General features: G+C 35.3%; 1 protein-coding gene across 2 annotated transcripts; it reads right to left on the reverse strand.

The window, feature by feature from the left end:
* Positions 1-5,278: 5,278 nt before the first annotated feature.
* On the reverse strand, positions 5,279-24,829 carry LOC142345569 (protein YIPF1-like). Of its 2 annotated transcripts, XM_075397672.1 has the most exons (11): positions 24,725-24,829; positions 24,612-24,654; positions 24,392-24,534; positions 19,099-19,185; positions 18,946-19,033; positions 18,591-18,731; positions 18,167-18,321; positions 13,641-13,760; positions 10,183-10,245; positions 9,374-9,389; positions 5,279-5,648 (listed from the first exon to the last, which is right to left on the reverse strand). In XM_075397672.1, the coding sequence occupies exons 1-10, from the start codon at positions 24,743-24,745 to the stop codon at positions 9,378-9,380; spliced, it is 873 nt and encodes a 290-aa protein (XP_075253787.1). In that variant the 5' UTR covers positions 24,746-24,829; the 3' UTR covers positions 5,279-5,648; positions 9,374-9,377. The 2 variants fall into 2 exon arrangements, with proteins under 2 accessions (XP_075253787.1, XP_075253786.1); XM_075397671.1 differs by lacking the exon at positions 9,374-9,389 and having other exon boundaries at positions 24,725-24,826.
* Between the last annotated feature and the right edge of the window lie 951 nt (positions 24,830-25,780).

Below are 25,780 nucleotides of genomic sequence, written 5' to 3' on the forward strand. Positions count from 1 at the left end.
ATGCAGATTCTATTCCTAATCTTAATACATGCAACCTATACCCTATCTTAATACATTGATACCGCTATACCTAATCTTAATACATGCAAATTCATTCCCTATCTTAATACGTTAGAGAGGACCCAAATCCCGAAAAATACGCTATACCCTATCTTAATACATGGGGGTCCTCAACCCCCCCCCCCCCCCGGGGGACTATCACTCACTTTACTACTACTTAGAATTAATTGGAAGCTGAATAAAAAAATTAATTTTGAAAACAAATATAAAAAATTGAAAGAGTCTGATTATATCCTCATATTTTAAGTGACCCGCATGTAGTGTCTAATTTTGATAGAGCTGATATTATTGAAAATTCTGAAGAGTAAAATTTATGCAGCAGTGAAAAACTTTTAACAGCTGATCAATGGTGATTTAACCATTGATCAGCTGTTAAACGTTTTTCACTGCTGCATATATTTTTATTCTTCAGAATCTTTAATAAAAGATCAACCAGCTCTATCAAAGTTAGACACGACATGCGGTTCACTTAATGTAGAAGGGGTGTGGGTGTATCTTATAGGTTTCTTTGGATGTCAAAAGTAATGACATTGCTGAGGTTCAAACCCAAGATCTCTCGGCAACTGTTTCTTTGAATTTTGTTTTCCTACTTCTCTTTAAAATGGAAGTAAATAAAATTCCCGCCGCAAAGATGTGTGAGCAGATCTTAAAATAATATTCGGAAGATTTCCAGAAATAACTCGAAAAAAATAACCACTATTGAAAATATGTACCTACTTCAACCTCTCGCGAGAATTTAAAAAAACACTTGAAGTCAATTCATTAAGAAATTAATTTCGATCTAACTTCATAAAACTGATAAAAAATAAACTTTGAAGACAATTTTGAACTTAAGAGAACTAGAAAGTAATGAATTTTTTTATATTACAGGGACAAATGAAGCCAAAAAATCTTTTATGCAATAAGGTTAATAAGGTTGTCAAAATGCTTTCAGAACAATAGGCAAGTCGTAATAGTTTAGGCAATTTATCTGAGACTATAGAAAACACTAAAAACCAACAAAAAATTAAAACATTGCAGAATTTTTCAATTTTTTGTCATATTTCTCAACGAAAAAAAAATATTGCATAACAAAAGTGTATTCATTTGTCATCTGAAGACTCCGTAAATAAAACCGTTTTTCTTCAAATCGTACCTATCGCAGTAAGATAAAACAAAAATAAACAATGACTAAAATTTGCCTTAAACTCAGCAAAACATCTATAATCTCCATTTTAGCCAAAAACTTATACTATCTAGCTCAAAATATTCAAACCACCTTTAAAACAAATCTAAAATCTATATAATATCATAATCAAACTTATTAGATAGAAAATATGAAAAGAAAAACTTTTCAAGAAGGCGAGGGTGAACAAAAACTCCGCTGGCTAAGAATTTATTTTCGCACCTCAATTTCACGCTCTCAAAAATAGTGTATGATCAAACGACCACTACCTTCTTAATCCATTTTTCAATTTTATTAGCACCCAAACCACCAAAAAAAGTTTCAAGCGACTCATTTGCTGCTTCAAAATTCACTCTAATAAAATTTATTTAAAAGAGACTTCTCCAATACATTTCTTCGCGCCGCAAAAAAGCGCATCAATACAATCCAAATTCTGTCGATAAAGAAAACCCAGAGCACCCCCAGCATATCTAATTTCAACTTCTTACAGCTTTGCAGATAATAAAAAGAAGTTCTCCAATACTTCGCTTCGGATGCCGATTTACTTACAGCATTTCTAGCATGTATCCTCTAGCCCTGATGAAAACTACTCAACCATTACCGATTAACGTTGGGTGAATTGCTCTGAAACAATCGTTTTTTTTTCGGAGGTAGCCATACGAAGCTTAGAGATGCTAGTACTGGTGGTGGGGGGGGGGGGGTCGAGTACGCGATGGAGACGGAGCGCTAGGGTTGAGAGTGTTGGAGAGGGGGTCCAAATCGCAAGTTGTTATTGGCTGTGGGGTGGTGAGTGGGTGACTGAGGGTAAGTAGACTGAATGTGAAGGTCTAACTTTTAAGAATAAGAGCCGCCCTTCTAGCCATGAAATTGTCTCCTCAAAAAAATATCGTTGAGTTGCATTCTAGATTGTTTAGACGTAAGGCTGATCGGATCATTTCTGTTTATGTCCCAAATTAAGTGGGTGCATATTATTTGCACCCTTCAGACGCACGTTCGATTTTTTACCTAATGATTTGCTACGTAATTGTACGCGTTTTGTAACTGGAAGTGCATAACGTACTGGGGGTACAAACGGAAAAGATCCAAGAAAACGTACTGCCCTCAGTGGATTACCTATTTATCACGTTTTGGAGTACGAAATGTCAAATTGATCGGACAAAAAATCGGTCAGGCAAAAAATCACAGAAAAGACCATAAGACTGATGTCGCTACAACCTTTGAGAGCAATTAACTACCTTGCCCCGTCGCTAAAGGCTAGGCTAGTCTTAAAAGCATTGCAATGTATAAAACTGATGTCTTAGAGCTGAGTTTGCTGGGTTTTTTTGCCTTTGCCCAAGGAGTATGGTAACGCTTATTTTGACAATTGTTTCAGTCCCCAAAACTGATGCAAACATGCCCGACATTTCATTTAGATTTTCTTAAGATTTTGCCTGGGGTTCTTTTCTCCTTTCTTCTCACTTTACCGTTTCATTTCAAGCTTTAATTGTTCACTTCCCATATTTGCGCTTCAGATTATTAACGTCCGGCATTATCATATGTTATTTTGATTTTCTAGAGGAAGCTACCCACATCACACCAAAATAGCAATATATACTTGAGCAGATAAAATGCCAGAAGTTAAAAAATACAGTTAGAAAATGACTTTCGTCATATTAAAGGTGCAAGTTACGTGTTTTAAGCAAATTTATATAACTAGTCATATAACACTGCTTAAAACACGCAACGTGCACGTTTAATATGACGAAAGTCTTTCTGGCGGTGTATATAGTAACTTCTAGCATTTTGACTTCCAGATTTTGGTATTTTTAAGTTTAGGCTGCGTGTTTAACTACTCAAGTATACACATTCGCACGGCTGCAATTTTGCCACTCGCTTAAAACTCGAACAGCTGCGTTGTTCACAATGGATGTCATTTTTTTTAAAAGATTTCAATATAGCCGACAGATTGCCCGGAAAATAGATACTTGTGACGCGCTTGACGCACATCGTGACCGAAAAAGAAAGAAATCGACAGAATTTTTCCCCTACGTTTCAAGTGTTCTCATTTGGTGTGCAGTTTTAGTTATATTCTAAAACTATAATTCAACCAATTTCAGAACTGAAAGCTATTAAGCTGAATACAAATGTCAACTAGCAATCGCTCCAATGATTTTATTTTGATAACCTAATGCACAACGGCTTAATGACCGGGCTTAATCGGTTTATCCCGTTTTCTTTGATATTCCACTTCTGACATTCACCGTATTCACTACATTGCGTAATTCAATGCGTGAAAGAATTCAAAATCCTTTTAGTTGAAACAGAGTGTGGTAAGCCGGGAGTCAAACATGGAATTCGCGACTTATGTAAAACGAAAAACGTGATCAAAAGTTAAAGCCAATTAAAACAAAAATAAATCAGCACCAGTCGTGAATAATTACAATTTCAAGATCGGAAGACAACACTTTCAGCCTATTCAGTAGCTCAGCCTCAGATAATAAACAGGTCATAGACCAACAAGTCCACGAAAGTAAAGACCATTATAAAAATCTGAAAAACAAATTAGTTTCATTTCTCATTTAGAAAAGATATCAAGTCCAACAACGTCAATTGTGAATCACTTTCACACAATGGGAGTTTAGACTTGCAATTTTGTACAAAAACATTGACAGACTGAGCTAAAGGACGACAAGCATTAAGCAAAAAAATGTCAACGCTTTTATTGAAATTGAATGACATCAAAGTCATTTAATACAGCAACGATAAAAACGTTCAGCTTCTGTGTTAATTTCCATAGATAGAAAGCATTATCAACTTCAATTAAGACAAAAAAATTGGGGACTACGCAACAAAAGTAGCAACAAATGCAGCCAATCAAAGTTAAAATTTTCGAAAAAAAACTAATGCTGAAGTCATTACAACTAATTTTTAGTAAACTGTAACCCTTAAATGGACCTAATTTTTCCCAAGAAGACAGTAAAGGAAACCTATTTTTAATCACAGAACAAGAAATAGTCCCGTAAAACCGTCGGTATCCAGGAAATCAGGAAAATTTTTAATGCAGTCGAGTCAAAGTCGTTAAATTAGTCGGCTACGAATAAAACCATTAAATTTACGTAAATTGACACATTGAAAAACCTCAAGACATGTTATTTGTGACACTCAGTGACAGAACAAAGAAAACTACCAGAACTTGCAAATGTAGAAATACAATAACTACTAAATTTCAGACACAAGTTGCTTCAAATCGGTTGAATTTCAGTTTTGAATTGAAATTTTTGATTAACACAAATATGCCTAATAAAATGTCACATGAGATCTATCATTAGAGACTAAGTGACATATCCACTAGACGGCTCAAAAAACGGGGAAAATCGAAAAAATTATTTTTTGAACTCAAGTCCTGTCGAAGTCGTGAAAACCGTTAAATATGAATAAAACCGTTAAATCGATTAAATTGTAACTCGCAAAGAGCTACTTAGAGCTGTCCATAATTAGGCTGATTTATAGAACGCTTAAAAGTATAAAAGAGGAAAAATTCAAAAATTCGAGGATATTTGTTAAAACCGTGTTATTTCTATTCAACTCAGTAAATTAACTTGAATAAACCTCAATAGGGAGCCACTGAGACCAACTATGCATTATGAAAACACATGTATTGCTTTTCAAAAAGTATTCGTACTTTGGAGAGAAAATTGGAGAGAAAGCATCAGAAAGAGAAGTCAGATTGCCGAATGTGAAAAAATCGCTCTCGAAAACGAAAATGTTTAAACGCCTTTCTCTCAATTGACTTTAAAGCAGTTTGAAACAATATTGCGCCTTATAACTACTCGCTTTTCGCTCTTCTTAGCGTGATTAAAATCATTTCTCTGCTTTGACTTCTCATTGACAAGAGAAGGCCAAAAAAGTGTGAACAGATCTTAAGAAAAAAGACAGCACACCAATACAATTCATATTCTTTGTATTGTAAAAAAAAGGAGAAAGTCCAAATAATAGCCACTGAGAGGCTGAAGCCTTCTATTAATCAATCAGTAGCCTATATTTAATGCATTCATTTCCCGTGGCTTAAAAACAAACATCACAAAATTTCTGTAAACTGTTGAAAACATTGTACAGTAGTCAACAATCAATCTCAATTATATTAACTATATTCAAGTGTACACAGTATTTAATTCAACAAAATTGTAACATCTTTACCAATGAAAGCACAAAATATTCAATATATACACAACATCCCTTAACCCGTGAAACAATTAAAAATCCCACAGTATACTAGATTGCATTTTTGAAACGATTGTACAAATGAAATTAAGGCCAGCACCTGTGAAGAAATGACTTAGTTCTGTTTGATGAAAAGTTTGAAACCAACTTTGTTCTACAAAATTGAAGGCGAACCAACTACTCCAATTAGATCCCGGTTCCGTGTAGCCAGTCATAGTAACACCTAAACAACAGTTAACATTATTTATACCACACACGATTGGAGATTTCGAAGAATCTCGGATTGCAATAAATGGAATCAGGCAACACAGAAACATAGCCGAGGAGCATCGGACGTTTGGCTCACGAACGACAGGTAAGGGCTGGAATATAATGACGCCTACTTCAAAGAAAAGAGAAATTCTTAAATAAAGAAATTTCCTCATCAAAAGAAACATAACGACTTTCAAACTTCGTTCGAAAGCAGTTAATAACATTGACAACGATTAACTCGTTTTACAGCGACTATATTGGGGGTGGGGGCGAGAACACTTTTTCAAGTCTTGTCACATTAGATTGATTAATCTACTTTTTGGAAGTGAGCCAGCTAACCACGCTAGCAAAGAAATCGGCACCCACAAAAACTCCGTTTTTCAAAAATTAAATTTTGCAATAACAACACTCCTAAAGCAAGATTTTTGATCATCGAGCCCCAGATCAGTGAAAAAGAAACAAATTGACATCAGCTAAGTCTTCCCATATTTTACAAATTTCCCGTAAGCAGTTCATTGGCCAGTATTGTTACAAATATGCCAAAACGTAATTAAATTTTCAGAAAATTCAGAAAAAATTTCAGAACACTTTTCAAATTAAGTCTACGTCATTACAATATAGGATATGCTCACTGTTCAAAAAACTGATTTCAACTGTTTCTGAGGTAAAAGAAAATGAAAAATCTACAATTTTTATCAACAATATGTTTTCTCACACCATAAAATTTTCAAACTTTCAATAAGTTTTCTCAATCTTTCAATCGCTATCAGCGTTTTTGAGGAAAAAAATTGCAAAAAACGGTAAAAGATAGGGCTCAAATTTTTTTAAAAAATATTTATTTTTAAATCCTCTCAGAAATGCCCATAAATTGACTTTTTTCACAATTTCTGCTGCCTTTTGTCACAACCGATATAGCATTTTTCTGAGTTTGTCTACCCAATTGCACTTCAAATATCAGTTTTACTTTTTTTTGATGAACATCTTTGTTTTTAAAACTTCAGAATAATTAATAAGAATGTAAATTGGTCAAGCAAAAAATGTATAAAAAAGGCACCAGACAACAAAAATTGCTTCAAACTTCGTTCCAGAGCAATTAAAGATGAGACTTCTAGTTTAAGTATCTTTGTTCTGCCAGTTAATTTTTCAAATTATTGCCATAACCTGCTGAGATAATGCAAAATAGGCGTGAAATTTGAAGAACAAATCACGATTCTTCATATTTAAATTACGATTCGATTCAAGGAACATACCTAATTGTGTTAATTAAATGTTCGGCTTTCGCGGAACTGATAAACTACCATTTTAAACCGAGCTCATATTTTTGTTTTGCATCAAGCTTGGAGAATATTTCCTTAACGTTTAAAAATTCAGGAGCAGAAGCAAGCGAAGTAGTGTTCTGATGCGTTCCAACATCACATTCAACACGATGTACCAAAAAACCCAATGAGCCAAAAAAAAACATAATGTGCTAAAATGACCACTATTTAAAATTTAGGAATGCCAGAATATTTTAAACTACCCGGCAGATTGCCGGAAAATAGCCGCCGTTGATTCCACTAAAAGCATGATTGGGATTGAAAGAAACATAGCTGGCAGATTGCCAGAAAATAGCCGCAATAGATTCGTAGATCGGCAGTCTAAAAAAAACAGTAAAAAGACAGACCAAAAAAATTCGTCTTTTCATTGAAGGCTGATCTGTTATATTTTGATTAAAAATCTTAAACTTATTGCTGCCTCTATTAGCTCATCTCAAATTACCTTCATTTAGAGTGGCACACACTCATTTGACCTTATCTCTTTGAATTAAAGTAAATAAAAGTCAATTCCAAAGTGAGGAACTCATTTTTGAGAGTGAGGTGAGTCAAGTGTGACCAAAAACTTAATCACGCGCATGAACAAAAAAAACTCGCTCCACTAAGAGCGAAAAATGACGTCACACATGCAATTCAGTTGAAATTGCGTGAACGAATGAACAAAAAGTGGTTGTGACGTCATATGGTCGTAACAAAAATCATGACGACGAAATAAAAAAAAACCAAGAGAATGCCAATAATAGCCCCAGTTATCGCTGTGCGGCTATTAAGATATTGTACAAAAACATTTTTTAAGTCCGATTTATTTTGATGGCATTTCGTAGTTGAAAATACTTCTACTTCTTAGAGAGAGGCTACAGGGGCTAATATCAATACCAATTAGCATTAGAGATGGTAACTAAGACTTGTAGGAATGACGTTCAAATAGCGGGCATCTAAAATTGGTCTTTATGAGTTTATCCCGTTTCTATTTCTGATTTCAATTTTTTATACGACTCTTGATCATTTTGAATTGCTTTGCTGAGCAACTGATGTTCAAAACCAATTTTAGCAGAATGAGAGAAGAGAGAAACTAGCCTAGGGAAGTCAAAAAAGATTTCACGCAAAATGTTAAAAAAGAAGCAAAATGAGGTAAAGCGAAACATTTCTTTGTTCGACGAAGTAAAAAAACATAGCAGGACATGTCTTGACGTACAATTCAAAGAATTTTCATTGACTAAACAAAAAACTAGACCTAATACGTACTATGAGTGCATTGGGAAAACTATTGCTAAAAAAACATCAAAAAAATTAAAAAAAAAACAAAATCAATGTCAAAAGGCCGCATGTGAACAAAAACAACTAGCGAGACATGGAAATTTGGTTTCAACAGAAAAACTAGGCCTAGAATGAACCATGAATGGATTGAGAAAACCATTTAGAAAAGAACCGATTCAAAAAACTGAAAAAAAACAGTAAAAATTGAAGTGAAATTGCCGCATGTGAACAAAAAACCACTAGCGAGAAGGCGAATTTTTGTTCAAACACTGTTTTCTCATTACTTTTAATTTAGAGCGAAAAAATTTCACGCATAAAAACACTCGCTTTTTCGCTCCATTTCCTGTTTCGGCGTGACCAAAATCACTACTCCAATTTGACTTCAAAAATCATGAAAATGTGTGAACAGATCTTAAAAAAAGACAGCGCCCCAATACAATTCAAATTCTTTGAATTGCAAAAATAGGAGCGCTATAATAGCCGGCTGAGAAGATGAGGGCGGCTATTAAAAATGTACCAAAATCCCCCCCCCCCCCCCCCCCCCCAACCCTTCTACCCGGTGAATTGAATTTCTTTTAGCCTCGACGTTCAACAATCCGACTATGCATTTGTCGATATTTCGACAATGTTTTAGGATCAATTTTCAATTGTATAAATTATGAGATTATTGATGACAATTTTCTCGGCATTTTCATTGTAAAATAAATATATTCACTGTAATATCATTTTTGAAAAAAATTTTGGTATAATTATCACTCGCATCACCTATTCACGTTTGTACACTTACATTTAATATCCTCAAATGAAACTTAGAATCATTAAATCAAAATAACAGCATGACCATCTTTCTAGTATCAACAAGTAGCAATTACACATCATTTTATATTTAATTCATTCATTTTCTTTCCCTTTTTCACGCAAAAATACTTCATGTTAAATTTTTTTCATCCAGAAAATCCTCCTATTTCATCATCAAATGTTCAGCGTTAAAAGAATCGTATAAAATCGTTTTCGGCTTTAGCACAAAGGGTTCCCAAGCCTTTTACATCTAATGTTGAAACACATCAAAAACACTTGATTTTCACAGAAACTTGTGATAGTAGATCCCTTCCCCAATATGCAGTACCTGGCTAGAGCTGGAGCTAAACAGCAACAGAAAACAGATTTACGACAGACAAGCCAAACAAATAGAACAGATGCCAACGAGCTGTAACATACCACTTTATTTCACTATTGCTGCTACTATTTAGTTATCTTTAGCGAGGCAAAAACTGCTACATCATTGAAATTTTTACATCTTTTTTTCTGCCCCATTACCGACAGCTTGCAGCATATTTAGTTTGTTTATTTTCATTCATACATTTCCTTTGCCACAGTATCTCATGTCACCGGAATTAAACTATTTGTTTTACATTCCCAATCTAAACCAAAATAATAAACTAACTCCTCTAAAACAAAACTTTCAATTGGTACAATGAATGGTTACAAAAATTGATAATCTCTCAAATTGAAAAACCTACTATTTCTGACAAATTGTCGCCTCAAAGGTGGATTCAATAATTGCTAAAAGGAAAAATTGGACCGTTGTGAACAAAATCAAGCATCAGAAAAATTAGTACACTTTTGAAATTATAAGTAGAGAGCCTAAATACATGTAGCAGTTTTGCAGCAACAATCAATGTTGCAAAGTTTCTTTTCTCCACCACCACAAATCTTTTCATCTTCGATTCCTTAAATCGAGCTTTCTGAAGCTTGACTCATTAAATGGGCACTTTTTGCATGGTTTGTAGCAGAACTGTTTAATAATTTGCTCTGATTGGACGAAATATTAGCCAAGCTCGAGGTGGCATTACTTTCACTACCATTCGTCGTAGAGTTTTCTGCGAATGAAGCCGCAATTGGAAGATCTCCAAATGACGTCACATTAAGACTTACCATAAAACAGATAACGAGCAATCCTTGCAATAACACCACAGCCGTCAGGGTTCCAAACGACACCTAAATAGCAGTTAGTTATCATTTCCAAGGATGGGGCAACCTGAAAAAGCGCTCGGCTGGGTCGAGTTAATCATCCGGAAGTTCAAAGCATAACGGAATTTTTCCGAATATCGCTCTAAAACGATTGGCGCGAGACTGGCTTTGGTTCTAGCAAGGTTGAGCTTAGGGAACTCAACTCCACATGATACGAAGGGGCTCTTTCAGCAGTTTCAGCAAACTATCTCTTTAAATCTTGAACTGAACAGAGAAATCAAATCGATCAGACCGAAAACGGCAAAAAAAATCGCGTTAAAAAATTGCCAACAGAAAACTCAGAACTTTCTGAAATAAAACTTTCGAACACTCACTGTTCGAAAAAAAATTGGTGTATGAATAAAATCTCTTTAAACTCGAATCACTAAATGAATAAAATTCCACATTAGAGAGCCGACGAGACCTGCCACTACTGAGACTACGAGAAAAAAAAACACAGAGCAGCAGCATTGGTTGCGACAAAGTCAATGTCTATTTTCTTTTAAAAAAGAAGCACTTAATCACAAAGACAAATCGCATCAGATACAACAATAAACTAAAAAAAAATAAAGTTGTACGTCACCAGAAAAAATAAGGGCCATTTCCTTAATGAGAATAAGTAACAGGTAGACAAAAAAACCACAAAAGGGTCAAAGTTAAAAACCGCTTATGTTTTTTTTGAAAATAATTAATATCAAAGTCAAACATAGCCAGCAGATTGCCAAAAGAATAGACGCACATCGGGATTGAAACAAAAAGAAAAAAAGAGATAGAAATTGACAAAAAATTTTCCTAAGTTTCAAAAATTGTTCTAAATGAGCATGCAGTTTCAGTTAGATTCTAAACCTATACTTACTTCAGATTCTAAACTGAAGGGTATGTATAAAGCTTAATACAAAAATATCAGCTAGCAATCGCTCTAATGAGCTTGCATAACCTAACCCAAAAAAGCTTAATGACCGGGCTTTACGGGTTTAACCCGTTTATTTTGATTTTGCTCTTTAGACATTGACCGTATTCACTAAATTACGTAATTCAATGCTTGAAAGAATTTTAAATCCATTCAGTTGAAACAGTGAGTGAAGTCAGTCAGAAGTAAAACGTGAAAATCCTGGCTCATGTAAAACGTGATCAAAAGGTCAAGCGAATAAAAACATAGCAGGACAAGTCCTGATGTACAGTTCAAACAAACAGACTAAACAAAAAATTAGACATAAAACGATTTATTAGTAAATAGGAAAAACCATTTCTAAGAAGATCGGATTAAAAAACAGAAAATCAATGTCAAAATGCCGTTAGCGAGAACAAAAAAAACCAATAGCGCGAAAGGTAAATTTGATTCTAACAAAAAACTAGGCCTAGAATGGACACTATGAATGGATTGGGAAAAACATTTCGAAAAAAATCCGATCCAAAAAATGGAAAAACCAGTATAAAACCAAAGTGAAATTGCCGCATGTGAACAAAAAAACCACTAGCGAGAAAGCGAATTTTTGTTCAAACACCGTTTTCTCACTACTTTAAAATTAGAGCAAAAAAACTTCACGCCGAAAAACCACTCGCTTTTTAGCTCCATTTCCTGTTCCGGCGTGACCAATTTTACTTCAAAAATAATGAAAATCTGTGAACAGATCTTAAAAAAGACAGCTCCCAAATGCAATTCAAATTCTTTGGATTGTAAAAAACAGGAGAGCGCCTAAAAAATAGCCGTTTGAGAGGCTGACGGCGCTATCAATTAAAATTAAAACCATAGACTATCAATTGAAATCCTTATATAGGTTCACTTGTACCCAAACAAGAATCAAATGAAAACTTTCAATAGCCGGAATATGTCAAACGACAGAAAAAATACAGTAGACGACAAATAGAGTCAAAAACTAAAAACTATTTGCGAGAAAACAGAGCCAAAGCCGTTAAAAACACAATTTAGTCTCAAGAAACATTGCATATGCTCAATTACGCCTTCTTTCGATGCAATAAAAAACATAAACCGATTAATGTTGGAATAATTGCCCTCGCAATGTAGGCGGGTGGAAAATTATTTTACCACGCCGTGATTCGAACCATTGTCCTCAAAATCCTTAACCAAAAGCACTGCCCACTCGGCTATCAGGCCCTTCTTGTTGATATACTGCAACCGATTTTATTTTAGCAACAAGCTTTACTTCGGAGTGAGAGCAATAGAGATCACTCAAAAGTCACTTGAGAAGTCAAACAATGTTCTAGAAGAAAAGTGCAAAAACGGAGAAAAGTGCAAAAACGGTCAAGTGAAAAGATTGCATAAAAAAGACTAACACGTTTACAATAATTGCTAAAAATTTCATTCAAGAGCAATTAAATCTTTTAGAACTTTTAGAAAACCGGTTAGACTTGTCATTAGCGAGACTAAGTCATAGCACTACAAAACAACGAATACCGGCACAACTCACATTTTCACAAAAAATTTTCCGCAGTGTTGGCGTTGAAGCCATAAAAACCACGATTTCTTTACTAAAATTTTATCATATGTTCATTGGGCCTAATTTGCACTTAAACGGGATATCTCAATAATCCGGCCTTGATTTGAAATGATCACGGTCAGTAAGTAACAAAACAAAAACGGCGAAAGACAGCGCTTCAATACAATCCAAATTATTTTTGGATTGCAAAACCCAACGACCAAAACTAGCGCTTTTATTGCTGCTCGTCTATTGAAAACACGTAATTACTCCTATTTTCAGTGAAATAGACAATTTGACAAAAAAGGTCAATGTATCAAAAACAAATGATGGATTTGCATAACTGTCGAGTTAAATTAGCGAAAAACCGCCAAAAATTTCACTCTCATAGGAAACGGAAGAAAACTAGCCCTCTTAGCAGTTTGAAAAAATTGTGTCAGCAGTTTTTAGGATTCTGCTTCCCACAAAAATGAGCGAAATGAGCTAAGGATACGTATTTGGTGCCATTTTTGATGAAAAACGCTGAATTCTGAGAAAATTTAGCCGAAAAATCGGATCAAACAAATCAGCAACACTCATTTGTCTGTAAAGGTAAAAACCAATAACACTATGGATAACAACTTTAACATATTGATTAGCAAAATTGACGAAATATATCGATAGGCCAGTTGACTATATAGTTCACCCCCCATTAAGATGGGTCCGAACATTTAACCCAAATTATCATGCCAATATCATTTAGCGGCATGCAGTAAAAAGGAGTGCCCACACTGAAAAAGTCCTGATTATAAAAGAAATCGATTTCACCAGCACCAATTTTATATTGTCAGCAATTAAAAAGGTGCCCCGGTACCAATAAGTTACTAATTACATAGTATGAAGAAACAGTTTGAGGAAGAAATGAAGAAACAGTTTGAGAAAAGTTCTGTGAGATTGAGAACTAACTGGCATGTCTTCTTCTTGAAGTGAAGGCCACAGAGCGAGACACAAGGCAGCAGATGAGATTAGAAGAGCCACTATCGAAACTGACCACTGTACTGCCACAACTGGTATCAACCATAACAGCTGAAACTCTTGTTTAATAATCAAAAGTTCACAAAAAAGATTCTGCGGAAGTTTCACCCTCACTCAATTTTCGCTATCAATCTTTTGGTAGATGACAGCTCCAGTGGAAGTAGTTATTTATTATTCTTAACATATTTTGGGTAGATGGTAGACTGGTACAGATGAAATAATGAAAAAAGAAAAGGCAAAAAAATCATTTCTGATATGTTTACATATATTATGAATTTTATCACTTTTTCTCTTTTCATTAAGTCATCTCTACTAGTCTACCATCTACCCAAAATATGGTAAGAATAATAAATAAATAACTACTTACTTTACAATCACCGGAGCTGCCATCTACCAATTATTATTCCTCTGCGTACTATAAAAAAAAAGAAAAAAAAAAGAATTTATTTCTTGGACATGATTGAATATATGCAGCCATTGGATATATTTATCATGACACAAGTGGACTTGCACGGAATCTTGCTGATTCTCTATTGCAGCAATCCCCATATTTAACTCAGAAACATTAACATTTTCAATTTTACTACATTTCAAACATATAATTTACTAGCTCTTACTATACCAAATTATAGATTGCTAAAGTAGCTACAAAAAATTTCCTTGCTGTAAATGGGTAAATTATTGATTTCATTGAGCTGCTGATGCAACATAAAAACCAATTACAAATCAAATGGTTTCGAAAATACTGTCTGAAAATATTCAAATTGCTTACTTTACTTTGGTCACCCTGTTTTATTGTCAACAACCTTTATTATATAGTGCTCCTTTGTTAAAATCCTTAAAAAAACAAAAACATAAGTCAAATTCCCAAAGCTGAACAAAAAACCACTTTCGAGAAAGCTTATCGTAAAAATCAAATTCCGCTTTATTAGTCTACTTAAGAATTAAAGAAAAAAAACGACTGACGTCGGGCGAAATACTCTCAAACGACTGGCGAGCGGATGACTTTCTCAGTAGCTACCAACAACTTAGAGATGAGAGATGCCAGCTTCAGCTTAATTGGAGGTGGGGGTAGAGCGTGGTTACGGGTGAAATGAGTTGGAAAAGAGGGTACCTCTGAAGAACCGCCCTTCATAACTAATTTATTTCTCTGCAGCAGTTTTAGTGAATCGAAAACTTAGTGACAGCTACGACGAATACTTACCCCGTTCTTTAGGACGAAAAGTAAAATGCGACCAGAAGGACTAATATAATTACTACAGACTGCGTTTGAGAGCAATTAACAACAATTTCACGCCGCAAAAACACGCGTTTTCCGTCCACTTCCTGCCTTTTCTATCTCTTGAATAATCATCCATATGTGTTCATCAAAAAGTTACTCGGACTAAATTGAGCTTACACAAACGGCTAAAATTATCAAAACGAGAGGGATTCAAATTAAACGAGAGGGAAACTCGTGCATTGGACAAAAAATTATGACAAGGAAAAATGAATAATCCTAGTAAAACAAGCCCTATATTACAATCCAGAAGAAAAGTGAATAACTTACCTTAAAACACTCACAAGCACATTTTAAAATGCCGGAAGTCTGCAGTGCCAGATGTCAAAATGCCGAAGTTGCTACTTAGCCAGAAGTTGAATTTCGTTGACTTTCGTCATTTTAAAACGTGCGCGTTTCGTGTTTTAAGCATGGTTAAGCGACTCTGCAGAAGTCACTTCGAAATTCTGACTTGATATCTCGAACCGCTTCGCGGTTCTCGATAAACGCCAGGAGTTCTCAGTGACTTCAAGCAGAGACTCTTAACCATTACATCAAATTCAAAATTGAGCTCCTGATATCCAAACAAGTAAGTATTAGATGATCAAAACATAAAGAACGTGCAATATACAAAAACGAAGATGAGATTAATTCCAAAAAACATTTCTATCTGAAGTCAAAAACCCATGAACGTTTTCAATTTAAAAGAAATCCGTAAATTTGGCGCATTCGGGACATCTTTCTGCGCATTTAAGCCACCAAAACAAATAAGACACTAAAGAACCTTCCGCCAATTTAAAAAAATTAATAGAACAAAACTTGGCGTTAATAACACCGGCTAACGTCGGATAAACTACTCTCAAGCAAAGGATTAGCAGCTTATGAATGTGGAAATGAGATAGCAATTTAGATCAAGCGGAAGAAGTCAGGACAAAAAAATTCTTTCGGAAAATAAAAATCAGTCAAGTTTAGTTTGCATAAAAAAAACAAAATTAGTAAACCATAAAATTAAGCAAATTTTTCTTTAACTTTTATGTCTTCAAAATTAAATTAATCGTCAAACTCTACAGCTCATTTTAATCGCCACGTATATGAAAATTTGATAAAAGACAAAATTTACTCAAACATAACAATCGGGCGAATTACTATCAAACGAGTGGCGAGCGGTTGGTTTCGTCAGTAGCTAGCTACCAATTAGGATGGTTAGATTTACCTTAATTGAAGGGGCGTGAGCTGAGCACAGCGGAGAAGCACACGGAGGGTGGGGGCATGGGGGGAGCGCATGGGGGCGGAGGGCTGATGGGAGGGGTCGAACTCTACATACCGCCCCTCACACCATGAATTTCGGTCTGCAAAAGTTTCCATGAATCGCATATTTATAGTCTAGTAAGAAGTCTGAAACCCCTGGGCTAGCAAAAGCCAAGCCAAACACTATTTTTTTGCTATCAGAGAACAAATTAGTTTCACCAGTTTGGAATTCGTTATTTTCAAAAAATTAAGCACTCCTTCATCATTGAATCAAAATGCAAATTAAAACATACCCGGTAGATTGCCGGAATATTTTGATGTCATTTAGGAGCTGAACATGCTCCTGTTTCGCATTAAGACCAAAAAGGGGCTAGCATCAATACCAATAAGCATTACAGATGGTAACTAAGAACAAAGTTCGAGTAACGGGCATCTAAAATCGGGCTCTATGGGTTTATCATGTTTCTATTTCTAATGTCGTTTTTTTGATACTGACTCTATTCATTCTGAATTGCTTTGCTGAGCAACTGCTGTCTAAAAACACTTTTAGCAAAACTACACAAGAGTGAAACTAGCCTAGAGAAGTAAAAAAGATTTCACGCAAAATGTCGAAAAAGCGGCAAAATGAGGTAAAGCGAAAAATTTTTATTCGACGAAGTAAAAAAAATATAGCAGGACAAGTCCTGACGTACAATTCAAAAAAATTTTCATAGACTATACAAAGACCTAGAACGGACTATGAGTGAATTGAGAAAACCATTTTCTAAAAAATAGATAACATTTTTTTAAATGGAAAAGCAATATAAAAATGCCGCATGTGAACAAAAAAAACCACTACCGAGAAATTTGGTTCAAAGAAAAAACTAGGGCTAGAATGAACCATGAATGGATTGGGAAAACCATTTAGAAAAGAACCAATCCAAAAAATTGAACATCGCCGGCAGATTGCCGGAATAGCTGCGAAAGAATAGACCTACGTGCCATATAATAGAGATAGAAACAGATACAGATCTAAATTGAAAAAAAAATCGACGCTGCTCAAAAAACTAGGCTAAAAGCATTCAGCGATAAATCAATAAAGATTGTTAAAATTCATTCCACAAAAGCCTAATATTAGGGACCTTTACTGCATATATGAGTTCCTTTGGCCTTAAACAAATTCAAATTAAACCTAAGTTTTAAAGTGCAAAAGTCATTTTATTGAGTGAGGTAAGTCACGTATGATCAAAATCTAATCACGCAAATAACCTAAAAACTTTCGCTAAAGCGGGTGAGAAATGACGTCACGCGCGCAAATGCCGTTAGCGAGAAGAAGAAGTCATTCAGAAAATTTAACTTTTTCAGCTTTGCTGTGTGAACAAATGTAAAACGAAAAAAGAGCGTCAGACGACGAAAAAAAAAGCAGGACAAGTCCTGACGCACAATTCAAAGAATTTTCATTGACTACACAGAAAACTAGACCTAGAACGGAGTGGGAATGGATTGGGAAAACCATTTAGAAAAAAATTCGATCCAAAAAATCGAAAAAACAGTAAAAATCAAAGTGAAATTGCCGCATGTGAACAAAGAACCACCAGCGAGAAAGCGAATTTTTTGTTCAAACACCGTTTTCTCACTCTACTTTAAAATTAGAGCAAAAAAATTTTCACGCCGCAAAACCACTCGCTTTTTCGCTCCACTTCCTGTTTCTGCGTGACCAAAATCACTACTCCAATTTGACTTCAAAAATCATTAAAATGTGTGAACAGATCTTTAAAAAAAGACAGCGCCCCATTATAATTCAAATTCTCTGAATTGTAAAAAAAATAGGAGCGCTATACTAGCCAGCTGAGGCGGCTATTGACCACAATTAAACAATGCCAAGACTAATGCATTGTCTGTTTTTCAAAAAAAACTGGTCAAACTAATTTTGATGAATTCGATTTTCAAAGAGCATAGAATCATAACAAACCGATGCAGGTAGGAATATAGTTAGAGAATAGCCGTAAAGAGACACAATTTCCAACAGGGTAAACATGTTAAGACTCTTTCTCCATCTCAAGAACAGCCAGTACAGTGTGGGTACACAGACCAAATACAGCGACATGATCAAACCAGCTGTTGATACTAAAACACAAAACCTTACTTTCTCTGTCAATTTTTTTTAAAAAAAACAGTTGACTTGCAAAATCAGCAGTCTTCAGATCTCTGCTATTTGTGCCTGCCAGCTTAGTGAATAAATATCATTTGCCCCACCAACCCCCCCCCCCCCCCCCCAAGCACACGAGCCGCATTTCTAAATAATGAAATACTATGTCCTGTCACGTGATCTGTATCTAGGGTGTGTAAAATGTACTGGGGGGCTCAAAGGGAAAAGATCGACTCAGTATACTGACTGGTATCCAAGTCGTATGCCCATTGGCTCGTGACTTTCTGCGTTGAGTTTTTCCCACTACCACTGTAGTTCTTCACAAGCGAAGAAAAATTTCCATTTATGGCTATTGCAAACACAAGCGTCGCTGCAATCCAAAAAGGTCCTGAAATTAGAAACTATTTTGGTTCAAGATTATTAAAAGTTTGGAATCTTCTCCATAAATGAGTTTAGCATAATGAGATCATATTAATTGCAGCCCCCACACGCATATTATGTATGAAAACTAACATAATTTAGAAGCACACTTTGTAAAACGTATTGGGCGAGGGTAATTGGGGGCATTAACAGGAAATATACCAGTCTTTTGAGAACCGTACCATATAGATCGGGATTCGGACGCAGGTAATGTTTCACAAAATTATTGCGCCAACTCAAGATAACTGATGCCTGCATTCTTGTCAAAACCTAAAACAAATTCCTATTTCAAATCAATATCTGATGAACAAAGTTGAATTTTAAGAACAGCTTACATGATGCGTTTCGACGTCGAAGAATGACTGATAGTACTCGAAGGAAAGAAACCTCTGTTTGCTTTTGGCTGTTTCTGGGCTTAGGAGCTGTAAAACGATAGAGTGAAAGCAATATTTTAGGAGCAAACAAACTTTGGATATAGGATATGACAGCAGATATCATATTACAAAAGACAAAAATGACCATCTGGAACTGATAATAACAGAACCAACAGATTGCTCGAAAGCATAGCCGCAAAAAATTTCTCACATAACGAGAAATTACCGTTGAAAGCCTGCTTTTTTTAAGGTGAACGTTTTAGGTTTCATTGTTCTTAATTTTTTTAATGGAGGGAAAGCAGACTTTTTTCAGTCAAATTTTCACGGTTTTTACTCATTATAGAAAAAGAAAAATTAAAAAAACCAACTAACATCGGACAAACTGCTCTCGGCGGGGCAATTTGATTTAGGGCGTGCAGCCAAGATAAACTTTGATAGGTACAATTCCGCACGAGTGGCTCGAACCCCCAACCTACTGCGTACTAACCAGAAACATAAACCGACTAATATCTGACAGATTGCTCTCGCAAGCCTGTTGAGCAAAACAATTTAGATCGGGGCATAGTCTAGAGAAACTATTATACTGCAAAATCTTCTTGGAGGGGGTTGATCCACCACCTCTCGGATGAGAGCCAGCAACATTAACCACTACGCTACACGGGTTATGCACAGTCTTTACTAAACAATCGCTTTTAGTTTAGCAACGAACTTAAACTCTGAATGCGCGCAATTCGAACCACTCAAAAAACCAAGAAGTCAAGAGTGAAAAAATCACCCGGGAAGTCAAAAAGAAAGTGTTCAAGAAGAAAACGGTCAAGCAAACATTTTGCATCAAAAAGACACACAAATTTACGATAATTACTTTCAAATTTTGTTCGAGCAATAAAACATTTTCCACTCAGCTACCACGCCTTTGTATATACTTATCTTACAATCGCTTTTGTTTAAGAACCATACTTGTCTTCTGAATAAGAGCAATTAAAGTCAAGAAAAAATCAAGAAGTAAAGCGTGAAAAAGTCACACAAGAAGTTAAATCCAAAGAATGCTCTAGAACAAAATGTTCAAGCTAATTTTTTTTCGCTTGGTTTTTTAAAAAAACATAAAACTACTAATATCGGCAGAATTGCTCTCGAACGACGGTCGGATGGAAAAACAGTTGACTACGCCAGGATTCGAACCATGGACCTCCCGATCCCTCACCAGAAGCACTAATCACTTGGCTCTCAGTCCCTTTTTGTTGCTATGCTGCAAACGTTATTATTTTAGCAACAAAATTTACTTCGGAGTGAGAACAAGAGATCACTCAAAATGAAGAAAGAAAGCGGAAAAAGTCTCTTGAGAAGCCAAAGAATGATCTAGAAGAAAAGCGCAAAAACTATCAAGCAAAAAATTGCATAAAAAAGACCAACACTTTTACAATATTGCTATGAACTTCGTTCTAGAGTAATTAATACGTCTCAAAAATGAGAATCCAAATTTTTTTAAAAATAAAAAACGACGAGAATGGATAAAAATGTTTAAATTTTTAATTATTTGAATAAGCAACACCATATTTTTAGATTCTTCGAAATTTCGTTTGTTTTGAAAAACGAGAAATTGAAAACTTTTTAGTCTAACGACAATAAGAACTATTCATGGGACACCATTTGAAATTACCTTCTCTGGAATAAGTTCGGGTAAAAAATCCCCCCCCCCCTTTTAATCCACTTTTTTCCATAAGAGCTGACTAAATTGAGAGCATACAAATTTGTCATTGCCAGAAATCGAAATTGTTTTCGTTCATCTTTTAGATTTCTTCATGCGGTTAATATTTATTTCTCAAATTTCTATTATCAACCATGTTAACACAATTTACTTCGTACGTTTATACAAAGATGGTGTACAAGGCTTTGCTTCTTATTAAAAAAGTTGAATTTTTCTTGGGTTGTTGTGGCAGTTCACACTTCAAGATAAATTATCTAGATGAGGTTCAGCTTTTATTGCGTGGTCTAGGCTATTCAAAATTCTTGGTAGATTCCATTTCCAAATAGACAGGTTACTCGTCGGGTGCACGAGTCTTTTATTAATATTTACAAAAAATTGACAGATCTAAAATTTTTATACGTCAGAGAGTTTTTGGTTATTGTCTGCAAACAACTCGAGTCGGGTTCGGATGCTACTCTTGCATGATTATCCATAACCTTACAAGATTAACATCCTTTCGCAAGAATCATGCAAGATTAAAATCCTTTTAAAAGAATCTTGCAAGATTGACGTCCTTTTGCAAGAATCTTGCGAGATTAACATCCTTGGGGGGTCACCCTCTAAGAACGCCCTTCACACCATAATTTTAAATCTCCAAAACAGTTTCTGTGAATCGCATACTTGGAGACTAGTGTGCTGAAAGGCTCTAAGAGAACTTAATACCCGCTGGGCGCTACCTTTTTATTCAGTTTTTGAGGACGAAAAGTCAAATGGGTCAGACGAAAAATCGGTCAGGCGAAAAATCGCATTTAAAAAAGACCAACAGGACTAATATAATTGCTGCAAACGTCGTTTTAGAGCAATTAAAAACTCAGAACTGATTCCATTATCTTAAATGCTCGCATTCTTATTAATTCAAATAAACAGATATGCTTTTCTGATTAATCCTGAGGCAACCAATTCAAAACATTGATTCTGATAGCAACTTCAGTTTCATAACCTATTCTCGTAGTCTAGTTTAGGTGGGCTATACTCCATTGAATCTCTACAACGAAACCATACAAAGCAATAAGTATCATACACCTATCATACACGGTTTGTTTGTATTTACTTTGTTGTTACTGGACAATTCTGTGACAGGTTCTTAAATGCTCGCATTCTTATTAATTCAAATAAACAGATATGCTTTTCTGATTAATCCTGAGGCAACCAATTCAAAACATTGATTCTGATAGCAACTTCAGTTTCATAACCTATTCTCGTAGTCTAGTTTAGGTGGGCTATATTCCATTGAATCTCTACAACGAAACCATACAAAGCAATAAGTATCATACACCTATCATACACGGTTTGTTTGTATTTACTTTGTTGTTACTGGACAATTCTGTGACAGGTTCCCCTTCAATATTTATAGGTCCAACGGAGCTTTGCATTTTTAGAGGTGTTTTCGTTCCAGGTGACAAGTCAACCCTCTCTTTCTGCTCATCAACCACTAATTTTAGTTTTCTTCTCAAATGATTATTTTCTTCTCTGTGGTGTGCTGAATTCTTCCTCTTCTTGTTGCACGAGGTAGTTAGATTTACTGCATGAATGTACTAATCAAGTTGTTTGCGTGTGTGCATGCACAATTTCCAAAATGGGTTTTGATTATTTAGGTTTTCAGCTGAGCGGTTTGTCTTCTGATGCTGTGGATCGACAACTTCTATATATTCTTATTGAGTAAGTATATTCTCTCAAAATTAGCAAAATTTGAGGTTTCAAAATAGTTAACTTTCTGCTACTACCAAATTAGCTCTCTCTATTTACTAAGCAAATATTAGTTACAGCTTGCATCAATCTAGAATATTCTATCTGATAATGTGTACATGTTTAAATCAGTTTAATTGATTCGAAATTTTAAGGACCGTCACACTCCCCCACTTCAGGAAACTTCCGGGCACAAAAGTTTTCTTACTACAATTTTTCTTTGACGGTCAAAATTGAGTTTTCTTTACGAGTTTTGCCACTTTGTTCCAGTCCAGTTGTTATCAGTCGAAATAGAAAAGAAGAGCCAAAAGGGCCAATAGAATTCCGAGTAAAAAATATTGTATCCGAGATCCAAATTTGAATATTCAAGTCCAAGAATAAATAATTGAGAATTTATTGATGATGCTGTTCCTACGGCCATAGAAAGTTGATCGTATCATAGTTGGTTCCACCTGATTTGTCAATTGATTGCCAATTGTTAGTCCATCGTTTCTGCGGTATATTGTACTGCAAGAGTATTTTACAAATTTTAAACTGCACCGGTTGAATAGGGGTTTATCGGATGATTAACAGTTTGAACAGAATATGATCGATCAAGATTGTTAATCATCCGATAAACCCCTATTCAACCGGTGCAGTTTAAAATTTGTAAAATACTCTTGCAGTACAATATACCGCAGAAACGATGGACTGCCACTCCTGTCCCCACTCCTGTCACCATGTGGTGTGCTGAATTCTTCCTCTTCTTGTTGCACGAGGTAGTTAGATTTACTGCATGAATGTACTAATCAAGTTGTTTGCGTGTGTGCATGCACAATTTCCAAAATGGGTTTTGATTATTTAGGTTTTCAGCTGAGCGGTTTGTCTTCTGATGCTGTGGATCGACAACTTCTATATATTCTTATTGAGTAAGTATATTCTCTCAAAATTAGCAAAATTTGAGGTTTCAAAATAGTTAACTTTCTGCTACTACCAAATTAGCTCTCTCTATTTACTAAGCAAATATTAGTTACAGCTTGCATCAATCTAGAATATTCTATCTGATAATGTGTACATGTTTAAATCAGTTTAATTGATTCGAAATTTTAAGGACCGTCACATTCTCAAAATAAGTTTTCCGAACTGACCGATATTGGGCCCATTGGCTCAAGTGCTTCAAAAAAGTGACACTCATCACTTTGTAACTTCAAGTGTTATACAAATTACCGGTTTTCAGCGTTCTAAATTTGATGATTTTTAGTGAATGTGTTAGAAGCTTTTACGCGCGCTGCAAGATCCAATTCGCATTTGTCAGAACTCCTGCACTGGCTTTTTTTTCAATTTGAGTACCTCATTATTTTTTTTAATCTTGCTGCCAATTTTGACTTCTGTTTTCTTTCGAAAGTATGTTTTCGACTTCGTAAATTTATTTTCGTAAATATTTTTTTATTACTTTTGCAATTGAGGTCCAATTAAGGTTATTTGTGACCTGAAGAACAATTTGGAAATGTGATTAGCTAATTTAAACAAAAAACTGATTCGCAGCATTTATTCAATAAACGTTAAAAAGTGTCATTCAAATTTCCCGTGAGGACCTGAACGAATCAGTTCAAAACGAGTGCATTTAAATCAATGCTAACTGGAGTCGTGAAAAGCATTAAAAGTCTAATACATCTTTTCAAAGACCAGAAGAAAAGCTGTTCAAACCCAAGATTAATTCGGCCAAACTGACATTATTTTTCGGTAATTATAAGAAAACATTCCCCAAAAGAACTTTGGTCGGTTAATAGTTGGTGAAAAGACGACTTCAATACACTAAAAGGAACAAAAAGATTACGGTCTTACATTAGACTTGTCATCATGGTCAGAAAAATGATCATCCTCAGAGTCTTGAGAGGCATTCAGCACAGGTATCCTAGCAGGGGTAGAATTCGATTGACTATTAACACTGGCTTTTTCTTTTCCATTTTCAGTGCCACTGCTGTAATCTGTAAAAAATATATTTGTTCCCATAAGGAGCTAGAAAATAAGCAATATTTAATTTGATTGATCGTTATTGGTTTACCGCCAAACTGTAAGTCTTGAGCTGATATTACGTCGTGTTCATCCTAAATTCTCAAAAGTAAATCCCTTTCAAGTATTTTTTTATTGAACATGTGAAATTATCAAACAGCTTACCATTGACATATCTGAAATCATAATCCCTTTTGAAAGGACATCACAATTTTACCATTCGTTAAAATAAAAATAGCAGGCAGATTACCATAAACTAGCTGCAATAGCTTCATAGTCCTGAAGTCTCGAAATAAAATAAAAAAACGAGACCCAAGAGTTATTATGTACTGTTGTGATCTGGGCTTATAAACAGCAAAGCTGCCTCCAAATTACCTTCAATAAAAAAAAGGCCAATTAAAAAAATGTCCCTCCCCTTATAGGGTAGTCAGTCAACTCAGGGCGGCACATTGAAATTGCGCTTAAATTGAAAGGCGGCAACTGAAATTGCTATTAAAAACTGTACTCCAGTGACGAGGTTCCTGAGATTACGAAGTCAGCTATGAAGAGCCTTTTGAGACTAGCCGTTACGAATGTTCACAAAGTGTAATAAAATTTGGCACACTCAATCGGACGGTTTAGCAATGGTTGCTTCGCTGGCTGTAATTTTGGCAAATGTGTGGATGAAACCATTTGAAAAATCCTTACCAAATGAGGGAAGGGAGAACAAAACTCTTGACACGAAGGTAAAATGCATCGATTGAAGGCGACGCGTTACATTCCGAGGGGAACGGGTCGAGTGCGAATCATGCAAAAACTGGCTTATACAAAATGCCAAGGTATCACTGACACGGAGTATAATAACATGCAGAAAATTGTATGGATCTGTTGCTATTGTGCGGAAAAAGGTACGAAAGAGGACACACAGGAATTGTTGTGATAAACTTGCTGTGATAATTGTTGATAAACTTATTATATAGCCCCCGAAAAAATTTACCTCAGCTCTATTTTCAAATACGTATGAGCGCTGGGCTGAATCAAACCTACACCTTTTCGAGTCTAGCCATCCCAGGCGAGTGAACCAATCTCCCAACCCGGCTCATCACATCAGGTCGTTTCATTCTGACTGATTTCATTTCTAGAACAAATTCTCGAGTTTTTGAATGTTAGCAGGCTCCGTGAATGGGAAGTTTTGATGCCAACCATCTTCCTTCATCACCTCAGGTCGTACCATTCTAACTG

This window comes from Convolutriloba macropyga, chromosome 9, assembly GCF_964194025.1.
Source record: "Convolutriloba macropyga chromosome 9, txConMacr16.3, whole genome shotgun sequence".
Lineage (NCBI taxonomy): Eukaryota > Metazoa > Xenacoelomorpha > Acoela > Convolutidae > Convolutriloba > Convolutriloba macropyga.